Source organism: Siphateles boraxobius, unplaced genomic scaffold (genome assembly GCF_051911475.1).
Source record: "Siphateles boraxobius isolate OS27281-9 unplaced genomic scaffold, OSU_SipBor_1 1, whole genome shotgun sequence".
NCBI classification, from domain to species: Eukaryota; Metazoa; Chordata; class Actinopteri; order Cypriniformes; family Leuciscidae; genus Siphateles; species Siphateles boraxobius.
In genome coordinates this window covers 27,158,234-27,170,611 of record NW_027508699.1, presented here as the reverse complement: position 1 = coordinate 27,170,611, position 12,378 = coordinate 27,158,234, and the positions used below count along the sequence as shown (strand labels likewise).

General features: G+C 38.4%; 1 protein-coding gene across 2 annotated transcripts in view; it reads right to left on the bottom strand.

Moving 5' to 3' along the window:
• The window catches only part of tnr (tenascin R (restrictin, janusin)), a 254,509-nt gene that overhangs the window by 23,530 nt on the left and 218,601 nt on the right, over positions 1 to 12,378 (bottom strand). Inside the window, exons 10-16 of one of the 2 annotated variants that reach the window (XM_077231834.1) lie at positions 9,860 to 10,129; positions 9,460 to 9,645; positions 8,588 to 8,677; positions 8,098 to 8,361; positions 6,208 to 6,474; positions 3,115 to 3,234; positions 2,892 to 3,035 (exon numbers count right to left, since the gene is read on the bottom strand). In XM_077231834.1, the coding sequence (XP_077087949.1) occupies positions 2,892 to 3,035; positions 3,115 to 3,234; positions 6,208 to 6,474; positions 8,098 to 8,361; positions 8,588 to 8,677; positions 9,460 to 9,645; positions 9,860 to 10,129 (1,341 nt within the window). The remainder of the gene's footprint in view (positions 1 to 2,891; positions 3,036 to 3,114; positions 3,235 to 6,207; positions 6,475 to 8,097; positions 8,362 to 8,587; positions 8,678 to 9,459; positions 9,646 to 9,859; positions 10,130 to 12,378) is intronic. The other variant, XM_077231844.1, reaches the window with a different exon arrangement.

Genomic DNA, 12,378 nt, shown 5'->3' with positions numbered 1-12,378 from the left:
CGGCAGGGAACAACTGGTCTGACCGCTCTGAGACCCTCCTCAGAGGGAGCGAGCGTCCCTCGGGAAAGCGCTCGCTGGGATCGTCTGTGCCCCGGCATAAAGGCGGGGTTGGCAGAACGAGCCCCTGAGGGCACCGAGGAGGAATGGGCACCGTAAAAAGAGGTGAACACCTTTCCGCCTCGGTGGGGACCACCCTCAGCATCCTGAACGGCTTGGCGTCAGGACTTCTTCTTAGCCGAAGCCTTCTTAGCCAATATAACTGTCCTCAGATCAGTTCTACTGGGAGAAGGCTTCGGCTGAGAGTGTCGCGGCTGAGCCCACTGTCCAGCAGGGGGAGCACGAGACGCGACACTCTGCCTCTGCTGCGCTCTATGTGATGAGCTCGAAGACGGCCGGGGCTGCTCCCGCCCAGCAGCCCCAGGGACATGAACTTTAAGGGGAAGAAACTTTTTAAAAGCTGCAGTTTGTTTCTTTTCTTCTTGGAATTTATCGATAACTGAATTCACAGCATCACCAAACAACCCCATGGGAGAAAGAGGAGCATCTAAAAGAAAAGCTTTTTCTCTCTCTTTAATATTAGTCTGATTTAACCACAAATGTCTTTCTGCGGCCACCAGAGCTGCCATAGAACGACCCATTAATTTGGCCGATTCTCTGGTGGCACGCAGGGATAAATCAGCAGCCTGACGCAGTTCACGAACTACGTCAGTACTGACCTCCTCACTCTCACTCATGTCCCTTAGCAGATCAGCCTGGTATGCCTGCAAGATTGACATAGTATGCAGACATGACGCAGCCTGACCTGCTGCCGAATATGCTTTACCCACTAAAGCCGAAGTGTTTCTTAAAGGCTTGGTGGGTAATGCCGGTGCCTTAAAAGATGATGCTGCTTCGGGGGAGAGATGGCTCGCAAGCGTCTCTTCCACACGAGGCAAAGCACCATAACCATGAGCCTTGGCTCCCATAATATTAGCGTATGTTGAAGTCTGGGGACTAAACACTCTATATGACACCGGTTTTCTCCATGATTTCGACACCTCGGTGTGGAGATCATGGAAAAACGGCAGGCACCGGCGTGGAGGCTGCACACGTGACGGCAAAAATCTCTCATCCAACTTTGATTTAGAAACAGACTCCTGTCTAGTCACTGGCCATTCAATATTAAGTTTTTCAACAGCTCTTGTTAACACCTCCATAAGCTCATCACTCTCAGGAGTGTGGGGTGGCGAATCCTCCACATCTCCCTCAACACTAACAACATCAAGTTCCTCAGAACTGGATAGCTGCAGCATTGGTGCCTCAGCCCGAGCGGAAGAAACCGCAGCGCGTGCTTCCGAACCCGGGACTGAGGCACTGGATCTCACAGGTGAAGGGAGAGATAAGGCAGAGCCCGTCTCAAACCCCGCTGTGAGATCCATCTGCGATCCCCACGATAAGCGCCGCCGCTCTGCCTCGGCAGAAGCGGGACCCGAACCGCGGGGAGCGCGCACCGAACCGCTCTCCTCAAAGAGCGACCGGCGGGAGCGGAGCGTCCTTAACGGCAAACGCTCGCAATGCTCACAGTCTGCTCCCTCGAGAGCAAACTGGGCATGCTGAACTCCCAAACAAACAACACAAAGATCATGTGTATCTCCGCTCGTTAAATAACGCGAGCAGGGAGGAACACACTTTCTAAACTGCTGTTCGTCCGCCATAATCTCTCAATATATATATATATAGGGATAAATTGTTTGTGTGGTGCAGGGTATGTAAGACAGACAATATCACACAGGGACAGATTCACATGTAGCGCGACTGAAAGCACAGAAGCTAATGCGCTTGTGTTTTTGGGGTGCTTTATAGTTTCCTGGTCGATGACGTCACCCGCCTATGACGTTTCATCTCTCCATTGGGCTGATTCCATACGTGCTTCATGACGCACAACGCAGGGGCGTTCCCGCAGCGTTTGACGCAGCTCGAAGTTCCCTTGAAAGGGAAGTTGAAATATTTATTTGTATAAGATATTGTTTTATTTATATATTCTTTTTATAGATATAATTATTTTATTTATTATCTTTGTTTATTTTCTATATTAGATACATTATATATTATACATACTAAAAATATTTATATATACACACAAATATATATTTATAATAATAATAATAATAATAATCTAAAAACATTATATATCATAAATTAATGAAAAGTAAAATACATAGATAATTACTTTTTATATAAATTAATATACTACCGTTAAAATTTGGGGTCAGCAAGATTTTTAAGGTTTTTGAAAGAAGTCTCTTGAGCTCAACAAGGCTGCATTTATTTGATAAAAAATACAGTAAAAACTGTGATAATGTGAAATATTATTACAATTAATCCTGTGATGGCAAAGTTGAATTTTCATCAGCCATTTCTAAAATGCTGATTTGCTGCTCAAGACACATTTCTCATTACTACCAAAAATGTATTGTTGAAAACTGTTGTGCTATTTTTGGGAACACATCAATTATGAGTGAATGAGATACAATCCATTCATAGTACTAGCTGCCTGTCACCGCCGTGTGGTGCTGTTCAAGTACGAGAGCAGGTGAGTATCCCTGCTGATCACTGATTCCATTAGTAAAATTTCATTTCACTTCTGCAAGATGGCTGGCAGCCTCCCAGAGGACGGGTGGAACTCACAGGGTGAGAGATGGCACTCATCACATGGTAAATGATGTGCATCATTCCTCAGTCTGTCATCCATGTTTCTATCAAATCAAAGTTCTGTGACGAACGAGGCTATGAGAGCACATCCTTCACGAAATACCAAAAGACATTTCCTAGGGTAGATTACAATACATGTCTGGAGAAACGTGCAGTAGCATATGATTAATCTCTGAGTAAATGACTGAGAGCAGAAATACCTGTGAACACAGTAGTGGTGATGACCTTGCTCTCTTGACTTCCTCTCACTGCGTTCAGCTTGATCTCGTACTCCATTGCTGGGTGGAGGCTGGTTAGGGTGTAGTTGGTGACATCGTTGTCAATCACCACATTGTCCATCCTACCTGTGAGGCGATTACAAACAGTAATGCTGGCTTATAAGTCTTTGTTCAACATGCTTTAAACATACTGCAGAGGAATTACCTTTTGGTGATTGGTAAGACATTTTGTAGTAATCAAAGGGTGCGAGTGGTTGTATCCATGATATGGTTACAGATTCCTCGGTGACATACAGCACAGTCATGTCACTGGGAGGATCCAGTCCTGCATCATGGGAGACAAGATGACCATGAGTGAGAAATAAAGTATATTTGATTTAGATCTACACTACCATTCAAAAGTTTGGGGTCAGTAAGTTTTTTTTTCTGAAAGAAATTAATACTTTAATTCAGAAATGATGCATTAAATTGATCAAAAGTGACAGTAAAGACATTTATAGTGTTAGTAAAGATTTCAAATTCAAATGAATTTTTTTTTTTTTTTACTTTCAAAAAATCCTAAAGAAAAAAATACCACAGTTTCCACAAAATATTAGGTAGCAGAACAAAATCAGCATAATGATTTCACTGAAGACTGGAACAATGGCTAATGAAAATTCAGCGTTGCCATCACAGGAATATAGTGTGTTTTAAAATGCATTAAAATAGAAAATGGTTATTTTAAACTTTAATAATAATTAAAACAATATTACTGTTTTTACTGTATTTTTGGATCAAATAAATGCAGCCTTGGTGAGCATAAGAGACTTCTTTCAGACTTCTTTTCGACCCCAAACTTTAGAACAGTAGTTTACATTTACATTTAGTCATTTCGCAGACGCTTTTATCCAAAGCGACTTACAACTGAGGACTAAAGTCAAGTCAAGTCATCGTGAAGAGTCAAAAACAATGCAAGAAGTGCTCAAAATACAAAGTTCAGGCATTTCTCAGAGTAGCATAAGCCAGACAAGGGAATTTAAAGGAAAAGGAAAGATTAAGTATATGTATACATTTAAGTTTAAATCTACAACTAAATGGTAGCCAGTGCAATTAAGTTTAAGTATACAGATGGTGCACTCATAAAATCAACACTCGATAACGTTACGCTGATTGTAGAAATGCACTATTCACAGTTAGACATGATTACCTTATTCGAGGACTGAAAATTTCCAATAACAGGGAATTACCAAGACAAAATTAGCAGTATTCATTTGGTCATGTGATCTCAAGGCATCTGCACCTATACGGTGCTGCATGTAAAATCAATATTATATAAATACATTACATTATACAATTGATTAATATATTGTATTATTATTATTATTATTATTATTATATAGTCTCCATTGTATTTGCATGTTTCATTTGTTATTCAATTCAATAGAATAGTCATTGTAATTCTTTTCTTTTCTCATGTCATTTATTTCCTATTTATGTTTGCCAACATGCCCTAGAGAGGAGGAGGAGTATGAGTATGCTGGACAAACAACACTCTTCACAAGGACATTTACATTGTTATTGTCTGCCGCTGTCAAGCAGGGACTCTTTCATGATTTGTTTATCTGTCCCAATAGCTCTTAGCATCGCAAAAAGCAAAGGTTAGACTGGCTGGACTGGAGAAGGGAGCTTTCTGACAATTGAAAGGGAAATAAACAGATTTACTCTTGCAATTATTGAAGTGGCCAGTCCTTAAATGAGTGGAAAGCCATTCACACCTCCCCGTATTCATTAGACTAATGCATTCAATTCATAAACTATGGGTGGCAATTCATAAACAGGTTGTCAACCTCATTTAAATGCTTTCAGGGTAAAATATTCCTCAGTAAATGAGTCGTGATTATTCATGTATGCATATCTTAATTTATTTTCCACTCTCAGCAGAGCAGTCAATAAATATATTTTCAGACTTTGAATAAAGGGCACAAAGAACAACTTTTTTCAGCCCACTCCATCTCCATTTATTCCGTTTCTTATTGTTGAGCATATGGTGACCTTCTTCACTTATGTTAATGTAAAGAGTGTTAATGAGTGAAAATATGGTTTCTAACTAAAGCAGGAACAGGAACAGCAAACAGGCTTTAAAACAAACTAGGTGCAAGTACTTGAAGTGCTCACGTACAAATCACGTTATTATAATAATAATATAATGTGAAGTAAAAGTTGAAACGTTTACTTATTTTTTAACTAATCAAGCTGCTGTGCAGGTGTTCCTCTGCAGAGCTCATTTCTATGTTTAGAAATAGCTCCGAGACAGTATCTCCTTTAGCAACTGCAAATATCAGTTCACTGACAGAACAGCTGAATAATTCTTGACACCTCCATATTCAGTGAGAGATAATTAGGGGAGGATTACACACTGTTGAATTAATTAAGACACAAAATGGTGAAAAATCTGCTGTGCAGCTGTGTGCAAGTATCATAATGGGGAAATCCAGCAGGTAGAGACGGGATCTTGTTCTGCGCACGCTCACAAATGACAGTCTAGTGAAATTGATCAAACCGAAGCAAAATATAAAAACCTTAAAGTGTTCCCTAATAAAAATAAGCACTGTGAATCTAGTGTGAGCATGCAAATGTTACATTTTTCGTAAACGATTTCCACAAACTAAAGCAAATGCTCTCAAAAAAAGTAATACAACCATTCAAATAGATTCTTAATTTAGTAAAACGCTTCATAATGAAGCACATTATTGTCAGTACAGCACTGCATTCCATTGTGAAGTCCAATTTTCATCTTTCTTTTCAAAACAGATCGTTCATTCTCTTGAAATTTCTGTAAATTTACATATTCATCATCCCTCTAATTTCTGTTAAGCCAGAGAATTTTATTCACATCAAAAAACACACGTTTCTCAAGTGATGAATTTAAGGAAAGAACAGTGTGAATGGCGAATCCGTAAAAGGCACAAATGTAGTTCAATATCACTGCGGGCCACTTTTATTGCTCTTTGTCGTAAGGTTGCAGTTGAAAACTTTTTATATCTAGGAAGAGAAGAACTCAACAACTGGATTCAGAAATGGAGAATATGGTAATAGGCCACGATCCATAAATAGGTTTTCACTAATGACTCTAATATAAATAGCAAAGTCATGATAGTTGACAATTTCATAAATTGAACTTCCTGTTGTGTGCATTATAAACTCAGCAGGTCTCAATACAGTGCTATTTGACAGCATACCATCATGTGATGGTAAACACAGTTAACTCCCTCAGAGATATTGTATACATAATATACTTGAACATCATTAGTATTAATACCTGTTGCAATTGAGCCTATAACTGGCTTTGAGGTCACATTGCCGTGCATTGTAACCAAGGTAACAGTGTACCGCCTGGAGGGCAGGAGACCAGTGAGGGTGATTCTGGTTTTGGACCCGTCTAGAGCTATTTCAGAATCATCACTGGAGTCCTGGGCACTGTAGTTCAAGATGAATGCGTCAGCAGGCGGTGCCGGTGCACTCCACGCCACAGTCAATGAATCAGATGTGACTTCAGAGAAGAAGAGCTGCGTGATAGGGCGGAACCCTGAAATTGAATGACAACAACGATATTACGAAATGCTTGCTCCGGTGATTAAAGATCTCTTAAATGATTGGCACATCCTCACAGGAAGGAGGAATGAAGAGCACAAGAACGAAAAAAAAGTGAGGTGATTGGATGTAGTTTGCAGAAGAGATGCAGCCAGACAATAAATATCAAGCAAAGGATGGAAACTGAACGAAGAAAAAAAGTGGAAAATGCAGATGAAATGTAATCCAATCTTGATGCTGTAGATATAAATGTGTTGATGTACCAGGCCAAAGCAAGTGATTGACTGATAACAACAAAGACAAACTGCATAAGGAAGATAAAGTCTGAAGGGTTATTTCTTTGGTAGATGTTAAAAAGAAAATCAGAATGTAGCAGTGAAGCAAAGTAAAGCAGTGTTTTCCAACAAAGGATTCTGTAACGCACATTTTATGATATAAATGTTAAATTAAATCAGAACTGTTAATTTAATGCAATAATTTAGTGCATTAATTACAGAAATAACAGTGGAATAAAAAAAAATGCAATTAACCACACTACCGAGAGCAGACAGAGCCATTCACGAAGGATGCACTCATGGGTTCAAAAACAGTTGGACAAAGTGCAGAATGAAACCAGAAAAAGAATACAATTTTGGTTCTCAAAACTAATTTTCAAAGTTGAGCTTGACATGCCTTCATAAAAATATAGCATTCAAGATGTGATGCAACAGTCAAAGACTTGTATGTCTACATAGAACAATAATAATAATAATAATAATAATCGCATACAAAATATATAATTAATAATAATAAAAAAAAAACTCAGATGTAATACAAAAACATGTCCTGTGTAAAAAACTTTTAGATTAACATCAGATGTCTTGACAAAATCAATAATATAATGGATCGGGGTAGATTGTGAAAGTGATATGAAAATATAAATTTCTATTTAACAATTTACTTGTCTGCCACAACAATGTCTTTGAATCATTTTCTCATAATGTTACAATATATGCAATTTATTGTTTGCGATGTCTTTTGTTTATTTTTAATTGATTGACATTCCTAATTAAAATGGTTGTAAAAACCATAAAACCAAATAAATCAAAACAATGTTTTGTTAGATAATTTTAATTTCATACTTTGTTATTAGGGCTATCAACAAATCACAATGATGAAAAAAAGTGGAAAATGGTGATGAAATATGATAAAATCTTGATGCTGTAGATATATAAGTGTTGATGCGCCAGACGAAGGCAAATGAGTGATAACAACAGACAAAATGTCACATAAGCAAAATTATTAAATATGTTCAATTGACTGATAACCCTGGGAACCCCTGAAGTAAAGGACATATGTACGGCTGAATTTTGATGAAGGACGATTAGAATTGACAAGAAACAAACCTGCTGTGGAACAAAAAAATCTACAAGAGCTGTTAAATCTTCTTTGCACATTGTTGACACTGAAGCAAAAGTCTTACTTCCACACCATGCTGCATTCCTCATGCAATTAAAGGAGAGATTAACGAGGGACTTCTGCCCAAAACTGACATGACATGTCATGAGGCAGTGGTGAGGCAATGCGTTGGACACTCAACAGTGATTCCTGTACTCGAGTTCCCTAAAGATCAAATTACCTGTGAAGGCATCAATAGTAGCTGCAGTGCTCTGCTGCCTGCCTCTCTGTGCTGCGACTGTAATGGTGTACTCTGTGCCCGGCTCCAGACCTGTCAGTGTGGTGGTGGTTACGTCCTTGGGCACCGTTAGCTCAGTTGTGACTCCAGTGGAGGATGTGTAGGTCACCCTATAGTGATCAATAGGACCCTGCACTGTGCCCCACAACAGCTTGATGGTTTTGTCTGTGGAGGCTGTGACTGTCAAATCCAAGGGGACATCCAGACCTAAAGATAAAGAGTATACTGTGGCTGTTTCAAGGTTTGTAATGGGAGTATTACACTGTTTGGTACAGTAAACATATTTTTAGGCCATCACAAACATCATATATCAGTTCTACTGGCAAAAACAGATTCGCACGCTCAGCAGCAGAAATACAAACTCCATACTATTGGAAATAAATTTATTTCACTGTGATCTGAGAAACGGCAGACCCATAATCTTCTCGCTTACCCGTTCTGGCATTCATCGTTGCCGGGGTGCTTTGGTTGGCACCTACAACAGCTGAAATTCCTATGCCATACTCTGTGCCAGGCAGTAAATCTAAAGGGGAAAGAAAGTGAAAGAGAAAAGGAAAGAGAGAGAGCTAAAAAAAAGATCAATACATTTGGCAAATGAGCAATATATTTTGTTGTCACTACACAAGTATAAAAATAGATTTGTGGGGGCTCAGAATTAACTCATAATGAGAAGAAAAACATCAGGAGCAACTGAATACCTTGATGTAATATCTTTGACAAACATAAATAAATAATTTCTTTTTTCAACACTTATTGCCAGAAATGTTGCTCACTTGAATAAAAAAGCTGTTAAAAAGAAAAAAAAAAATCAGTATGGCAGCAAATTTAATAGAAGATTCACTTTAAAGTTTCCCAGAAAGTCCATGCATAGCCAAATGTAAACAAAAGTGTACTACAACTGTATTTTGTGTGCAAATGTTTAAGAACACTAAAAAGATTACACTGGCTATAATGTCGATCCCCATTCACGTTTTTCGAGAAAATAGCGAGTTAATAAAATAAATGCCTTTATGATTTACTCAAAAAAATACCTCAATTCATCAGTGACAACGCAATAGAAAAAAAATATATGTTTATATATTTAAAATGTTATGATTAATGTGAATGTGGGATGACATGCTGTTTTATAATAATGTTCTACATGATCTACGTGCTGGAGCACTGGCCATGAGGCTAACCACCTTGACGGTTTTATTGAAAATGTTTGATTTTGTAATTTTATTTTAATCTATTACATTTAAATTGTTTTCCATATCCTATATATTCCAGTACTAAGAAATAAAGAAAAAGTTAGGTTTGAGCTACCATTGAGAGTAGTCTTGGTGGTGGCGCCATCGTTGCGCGGGACAATGACTTTGTCATACTGATCGCCAGCCAGTGTGCTGTAGACCACACTGTAGCCTTCTACTTCTGCCTCACTATTGTCCCATTCCAGCTCCAGGCTAGTGGAAGTTTTTGACAGCACTCTCAGGTTGTTTGGTGCATCGATTTCTGAGAAAAATGATACAATCGATAATGAACTGGTCACTCAGATGGAGCACAGAGAGCTAGAAATGTCATGAAGTCATGCATTGTTATCCTGTTGCATTTTTGTAATCAAATATAAATGTTTACTTCTGTGAAGCAGACCTACTTCACTTAAAAATCTTTATTCTTTTAACTCTGATGAAAGATTATTTACACAGTCAGAACTGCTTTATTTCACCTGTCGTGAACTCTGTGGAAATGGCTCCACTCTCACTGCCATTCCAGACTCCACAAACTGATACTTCATATGTGGATCCAGGCCTCAGTACTTGGAGGGAGTATTGGCTCAGAGTAGGCTGCAGGCGAAAGGTGGTCTTTGGTCCGTCCACCCCTACCAGCCCGTACCGCAATATAATCTGGTCCACTTTAGCCTTGGGTGGGCTCCACTCCACAAAGGCAACTGTGTCGGAGATGTCTCGTACAATAAGCTGTGTTGGCCCATCGATTACTAAAGAAAAAAGACAACATCAATGAAATGAGAAAAGTGTGGTCAGAGCTTCTCAATATGCTTCAAGAGTTTTCAACCATGAGTCAGTGGACACCGGAGTGCCTGTAGGGGGTCCTTGGAGAAGATATAGAAAACATACCGAATTGTCTTTTAAAACTCTGACATTTTAAACCGTTTAAAAAAAATTAACTAATGATCTGATACACATTAAAGTGAATTTTTTAAACAATTCTAGCAAATGATAAACATCCTTGAATCTGTAAAGGTTTAAAACTCTTGTGCAATAGAAGAACATTGTAATATTGTCATTAAAGGGTTTTTTTTGGCATATGAGCCTTGGGGAGTTTATTTAATATACCGGTACTATCTGTAAAAACACGAAAGTCTGGATGATTAAATACAGTGATGAATGATGGACATAAAAACATCCTTGTTTTGTACTGTTAAATACAAATGAAAATAAAATGCAAATGAGCAAATATGTGAATTTGCTTAAAGCTTATTTTTCCACACAAAAAACCCCCTGAGCTATAGAACTAACATGGCTTATTGGATGTAGTCAAAATGTCCACGAAAAAGATTTGAATTGCTTTATTTATCACACCATAAGAATATTATCAAAGCAATGGAGCAACATAAAAGTGTTGGCAAAACTTAATTTAAAAATGAGGAAGCACAATGTTGTAGGAATGTGCAGAACCTGATGAAACTGCATTTGAAGTTAAGCTTGAACTTTAAATATACTGAACTGTGACTGTCTGTGGATGACATCTTAAAGGTGTAATTTATGTGGGACAAAAAGTACAAAATGAAATTGTGAAAATATACTTTTTTTTCTCCAAAAAGTTTTTTCCAAAAACGGTCTCTTTTGCCCTTTCCTCATCTATAAGTTGCTCATCAAAACTATAGGCTGCTATAATCTATCTTGAAAAAAATACAAATTTGCCAGAAAACATGGCAACATCAGAGCACATGGAATGGCTGTCAATTGAGAAATATGCTTTTTATGGTTTTATTACAGCTAAAGAACTAGCCTATGCTAAGCAGCCAATGGTTGCTTGCCAATGGTTGCAGCCAATGACAGCTTTTTATGGTTTTATTACAGCTAAATAACTAGCCTATGCTAAGCAGCCAAACACTGACCTCTTTGGGCAAACAGGTAGTCCTGCGCCACTGGTTAAGTCAAAAGTTTCCATGTTGGACCACTCAAACCAAACAATGTTTGAAAACTGAGAGCCACAGTGTAAATATTGAAGGCAAGGCAAGGCAAGGCAAGTTTATTTATATAGCACATTTCATACACAATGGTAATTCAAAGTGCTTTACATAGAAGAAATTAAAATAATCAAAAGAAATCAGAATAATTAAAACAGTTTAGAATAAAAGATAAAATACAGAAATCAGAATAATTAAAACATAAAATAAAATACAGTGCAAACAGTCGGACGAACAGTGGCACAGTGCTCATTCAGTAAATGCACAGCTAAACAGATGTGTTTTGAGTCTGGATTTGAATGTGACTACTGTAGGAGCACATCTGATCTCTTCTGGAAGCTGGTTCCAGCTGCGGCTGGCATAGTAGCTAAAAGCAGACTCGCCATGCTTAGAGTGAACCCTTGGTATTTCTAGCCGATGTGATCCTAATGATCTGAGTGATCTGTTGGGTTTATATTCACTGAGCATATCTGCAATGTATTGAGGTCCTAGGCCATTGAATGATTTATATACCAGTAATAATACTTTAAAATCAATCCTAAATGTAACTGGCAGCCAGTGTAAAGACCTGAGGACTGGTGTGATGTGTTCATATTTTCTGGTTCTGCTCAGAATCCTAGCAGCAGCGTTCTGTATGAGCTGCAACTGTCTTATGGTCTTTTTGGGAAGGCCAGTGAGGAGTCCATTACAATAATCCACCCTACTGGTGATGAAAGCATGCACAAGTTTTTCTAAGTCTTGACTTGAAACAAAGCATCTAATTCTTGCAATATTTTTCAGGTGATAATATGCTGATTTAGTTATTGCTTTGACATGACTACTGAAACTAAGGTCTGACTCCAGAGACACACCCAGATTCCTGACTTGATTTTTAGTTGTTTGACCCCTAGACTGAAGGTATGCGTTCACCTTGAGAACTTCATCTTTGTTTCCAAACGCAATGACTTCAGTTTTGTCTTTGTTTAACTGAAGAAAGTTTTGGCACATCCAATTGTTTACTTCATCAATGCATTGGCAAAGGGAGTCAATGGGGC